This window comes from Pinus tabuliformis, chromosome 2_2 (assembly GCF_031772625.1).
Source record: "Pinus tabuliformis cultivar Carrire ecotype Pingquan chromosome 2_2, CPIR1, whole genome shotgun sequence".
Lineage (NCBI taxonomy): Eukaryota > Viridiplantae > Streptophyta > Pinopsida > Pinales > Pinaceae > Pinus > Pinus tabuliformis.
The window spans coordinates 59,930,786-59,936,449 of record NC_142300.1 but is presented as its reverse complement, the minus strand read 5'-3'; the positions used below and the strand labels follow the sequence as shown (position 1 = coordinate 59,936,449).

At 40.1% G+C, this 5,664-nt stretch overlaps 1 protein-coding gene across 1 annotated transcript; it reads right to left on the bottom strand.

Annotated features, from left to right (window-relative positions):
- Nucleotides 1–2,572: 2,572 nt before the first annotated feature.
- LOC149191468 (lysine-specific demethylase JMJ27-like) lies at nucleotides 2,573–4,387 on the bottom strand. The gene has a single exon (XM_089406657.1). The coding sequence runs from the start codon at nucleotides 4,385–4,387 to the stop codon at nucleotides 2,573–2,575; it is 1,815 nt and encodes a 604-aa protein (XP_089262783.1).
- Between the last annotated feature and the right edge of the window lie 1,277 nt (nucleotides 4,388–5,664).

Genomic DNA, 5,664 nt, shown 5'->3' with positions numbered 1-5,664 from the left:
ACGAGTTTATGAGTAGAATTATCAAAAGAATAAGAAGGAATTTAGAAGTCTCTGGTAGTGTAACTTTTAAACATATACTGAGGAGTCACAATCAGTAGGCAGATTTCCATGCAAATCAAGCAGTGGAGATGAATGAAGGAAGAGTTCGGGAAAACAATGAGGAATACCATCACTCTGTGCCATAAGATCAAAATGAATTTGAAAAGATTAATGTACTGGGGAAAAAAGGGACAAAGCAAGACAAATCATGGAAAAAATAAAAAATCAAAAAACTCAGAAAATCAAAAAACAAACAGCCAAAAGAAATCTCAGAAAATCATGGAAAGGAAAAAGAAAAAGTGAGGAAAAAAGGAGAAACAAATAATCATTGTCAGAAACAGCAATATAATTCAAAAGGATTATGAGCAAGCAAAGCACCGCTCAGAAGGAAAGCGGGCCAGAGAAGGAAAAAGCGCGCAAATAACAACTCACAACTTCAACGCATGGGGAGATCGTTTCAACAATAGATTCGGAGGTAAGCTGGCAGCGCAGAAGCATCACCGCCTTAAAAAAGAGTGCATAGAGGAGCGATTTACGATTTGCAGTGTAATTTGTATTTTCTCAAGGCCTGTGACTGGCCATCGATCCTCCATAGCGCCTCCAGGCCTTCACTCTGGAAGCCTAGCTCTTGGGATAGCAAGAGCATCAGCTCTCTGCGCAGTCCACTTCCTCACACAGGCTCCCACGTGGTTTAATGCTCAGCTTTCTTCTCTCCTTCTAACCGGTTCAACTCCGCCCTCTGTACATCGACCTCCAGCATCTGCGCTTCAGCTGGCAGCCAATTGTGTAGTTTGTATTTGCTCAAGGCCCGTGACTGGCCATCGACACTCCATAGCACCTCCAGGCCTTCACTCTGGAAGCCCAGCTCTTGGCACAACAAGAGCAACAGCTCTCTGCACAGTCCACTTCCTCACGCAGGCTCCCCCGTTGTTTAAAAAGCTCGCTCAGCTCTCTTCTCTCCTTCCAGCTGGTCCATCTCCGCCCTCTGCACATCGACCTCCAGCTTATGCGCTTCAGCTGGCAGCTAATTCACTACCCAGCCCTCAATTTATGTGTGGCTCTGCCCATAAGTCTGTGGCTCATCCGCTCTCTGCTCCTACTATCATTACCTCTCCTCATCCAGCTCTTATCGCTGAGTTTCGAATTTCACTTTTCCCTCTTCACATCTGCAGGCCCTCTCTTATACTATCTATTTCAGAGGCAATATCCACAACAACAAAAAAAAGTTCACAACAGAGGCCACCAAATCGGAGCAACGATGGATCAAGGGAGCGCAGGCAGCTACAACAATGCAAGGGGAAAAAGTAGTCAGATGGAGTCTAACCCCATTGAGAAGGTAGCCAGGAACGACTCATGCCCAGCATGCAAAGGAAACAAGGTCATGATACATTGGCTGTAGCAGTCTCTCAAAGATCTAAGAAGTGAGATGAGAATGGAGTACAGCTTTCAGAAGAAAAATATGGCAGCACAACATCATGAGATAAAGGATCTGAAAACCAAGTGCAAGCATCTGCAGGAAGCAGTAAAATACTACAGGAGCAACACTATGAGCAATGAAGGAGAAAACTCAGCCAACAACAACAACAGAACTGAAGCAGCCCAAGAACACTCAGTCAACAAGCCATAAACCCAATGAGAATTTATGTTATGTAAATTTGTTTTCTTAGTAGGTCAATACGTCTGGCAGTATTCTAGAATAATTAAAAGAATCTATGAAGTTTGGAAATTAAGCACAGGAGAAGGGACTGCGCTCTCGTCTCGTTGCTTAGTCTACCATTGCAATATAGCTGAATGTAACTGGAGCTTGCTCTACAACCTTTTTTGGTAATATATCATCTAACCGATCTTGTTAAAAAAAAAAAAACATAGCCCCTTCCTTCAGAAGCTTTGTCCTCAAAGCTTATTGTCGGCAGTTTCCTTCAGTTTGCATTTGTCATCTCGGCATATGTAAAGTCATCGTCACTGGTGGCTCAACGTCTATAATTTGCTAATAACTCTATTTTGAGTCTAGGGTTGTCTTCCTTTTTTCTTTTTTTTAATATCTCTAATTTTTATTTTTATTTTAATAACTCTATTTTTTTTTTAACTCTACTTTTTTTTTAAATAACTCTAATTTTTTTTTTTAATAATAATGATGTTTTTTTTTCTATCTTTTTTTTATAATAATTTTTTTTTAAATAATAATGTTTTATTTATTTATTTTTTAATAATAATAATTTTTTTATTTTATTATATATTTTTTTTAATTTTTTTTAATTTTCATTTTTTTTAGTTTTAATTAAATGATTAGGTTATAAGTTAGACTATTCGATTGTTAACTTATCCTTATAACTTGCTTACGAAACAATATGTACCTATCTGCACTGTTGTATGTCCTTCTTATCTGTCACAACACTTATCGCGCTGATCGTTCCTTGACTTTTTCCAGTTGACGATGTATCCTTTGCAACATATATAACTCATGTTACGTCGCTGAAGTTTGGAGCCGCTGCTTGGGTCACGACTTCTAGTGGAACAATGTATCAGTTTGACGTCAGAAAAATGGGTCACGTCTATTTGAAGGGATGCAATAGTCATATGCATAAGTTGGGGTAGAGATTTCCAACAACGGCATGACAGGAACGATTTTCGGTCCCTGGTCACTACGGTTGACCCCGATACAAGTCACAGCTGCACTCGATACCAGCCACGACTGCACCCGCTCGACGACAGCATAGTCTATCAACACCTGTGATGGCCCTTCCATGCCCTGAGCCACGCCCCAACAGTGAACCTTTCCTGGTGGCCGGCTGCTCCACGCACAGCTTGCAGACATCACAGCGATTTGTTTGGAATATGTGACTTTGACTTCAGTTGTATGTTTTATAATATTGACAGCATCGGCCACATCCAAGTGCAGCTTAGTGACTGAATCCCCTCTGATAAGCTCTTCCCTGGTGCCATAGGCTATGTAAGTTTTGGGACCTAAATCAGGTTTCAAGGAGTGCTTTGGAAGCTTTGTGGCAAGATTTAGAATCCCAGATTTAGGATGGGTGTACTCCTTGAAAGGTAAGGCGCTGATAAATTCAGCACCATGTCTTGGTAGACGCTCTTCGAATGAATTTTCTGGAGGCCAATCCTTCAACTTATACAACTGGGGCCAACCATCACGGTGGTATATTCCCCTTACATAATATGCAAAAAATTGATGAATATTGATCTCAGTCCACTTCCAATCCATGCAATCAAGGACTTCCACTTCTAGCTCCTTTGGAAGGGCTTTTCTGGTATGCTTTGAATTCTTGGCTCTGGTATTCCTGAAAGCCCGCCACATGACCATTGGATCCCAACTCAGTCCAGTATTATCTAAAACATTTCTGACAATCACAGGCTCACCTCTTCTCCAATGTTTCTGAAAATGTTCAAGAGTCTCACTCTCGACATCTTGAACAGTTGGACAATACAAATAGTTGTCGCTGCCATCCTGCCTGTTAGCAGCTTTTCTTAGCTTATCACAATGCTCAAAATTAGGCTTGAAGCACAGAGAACATGGCTGTGAATCTCTTGATGCCATTGGAAACTCACAATCCCTAGAAACTCTTTGTGCTATTTTCTCTATGTTTGCAACCCAATTTTGCCCAAATCTGGTGCACTTTAATTCTAACAATTTCTTTGCACAATGAGGACATGGGATTGAACGATCAGCATTAACTTTAAATTTAGACAATGGTAGTACAGAATCAAACTGACCTGTCATTTTAGAATTCTCATCAACTATCCTCTTTGTTGAATCACCTCGAGGAAGTCGTTTACCTTCCCTAAGCTCACGACAGCAAGAAAGACAAAGATCATACTCACAATCATCACAATTTCTATGGAAACTTATGATAGAAGTGTGGCAGTTGTCACAAAAATGACACTCTACTAACTTCACATTAAACACTCGAATCTTCAGGCCTTCTGCAAGTTTTTTCTGAATTTTGGCCTCCACCTCCAGTTCCAGCATTTGCTCATCATGAATCTTGGTGACGACAGAGAGGCCACTGCAAATCACGTTCTTGCAAAAACGGACCCTATCATCTATGCTTAATTCCTTCGATTTAACCTCAGGATTTTTCTGTAAAAAACTTTTGTAATTACAAGTTCCTCGCAACTTTTTGCATGTTGAACAGTTGACCACAGTGCCTTTGTCGTTTCTTTTACATTGATGGCAATTCGTACAATCACTTCTATCTTCTGGTGCTTGCATTTCAGTCTCCTCAGCCTGATGTTCCTCTGGTGGTTGCATTTCTGGATCCTCACTATCAGTTTTCTCCTTTCTAATCTCCTCATCAAGAACATGTTCCTCGTGTTCCTCTTTAGCTGGCATCATAAAATCTCCCAAGGTTAAAAACTGTGAACTTTGCACCCCAGGCTTGTCCTGCTCCTCTTTGATTTTAGGTTTCCATCCATTCTTCTTTGGAGAAACCTTGTCCACCTTATCTTCATTATTATCTTCAAAAATATCTTCCTCATTATCGATTTCCTTTCGACATGCTTTAACTTCCGCAAATGATTTTTCTAAATGCTGAAATGCTTCTTGAATTTTACTAAACTGCTCAATGCATTCAGGACATGAACGTAATGGCACATTGTGTGGCGAACAATGTTCAAAGACCTGCATGATTATATTGACTGCCATGGCTCTGATACCACTTAAGCATAAAAACTGGTACTGAAGCATAAAAACTGATAGCTTGTTGAATTTAATGTTAAAATACACAAGGGGTATTTGTAATAATAATTTATTATATATAAAAATGTACAAGTGATGTCAAATGTTACAATGAGGACCCGCATATATATCTAAGCAGGTGTCCTTTTGTGACCGGGCATGTCTTTTAGACATGCCTTTTCACTTAACTAATGCTTCTTAACATAATCATTACTTGATTACTTAGTATTTATATTATTTATTTTGTTATAAATTATATTCATAACACTTCCTTTTTGAGACCATCACGGGTATGCAAGGGAACAAAGCGATGCCATTGCTGACCTAACATGGTGCAACAGGAAATCATCGCGGTTTTGAGCTTCATAAGGGTGATGACCCTCATTTTAGGGTTTTAAGAGCTATTTCTTCAGGGAAAGCTCCAAAGATTTTCCAAGAAAAGTTAAAGGAGGGATCTGAGATGTATACATGGATGAGTATATTGTATAACGATCATGTTTCTGGCACTTCAGGGTATGTCACAGGGAAGTGTAGGAGGCGTGACAAAATATTGTGTAACAGATGCCCACTAAAGCATGAAGGCAGAACGAGGAGTGATGGATGAGATGATTTACGAGATTTTGGCAAGGACGAGGACATGCACTATCAGGAGACCTGCAAATCAAGAACGCATATACATATACATATCTGAGATCAAGACATGAATCCATGGCATGGACGCAACCATCCGAATGATGAATACTATATGAAAAGATCTGTGCTATGGGCGCAACCATCGAGATAAGAAGGATCATCATAGATATAAAGTCACACGGTATGGTCACAGCCTTCCATATAGTAGAAACATGTGTACAATCATGAATGACATATAACTCCATGCAGCCTGAGTCATAACAGACAAGACTCAGGGTCTTGCACTCCATCCCGACCCA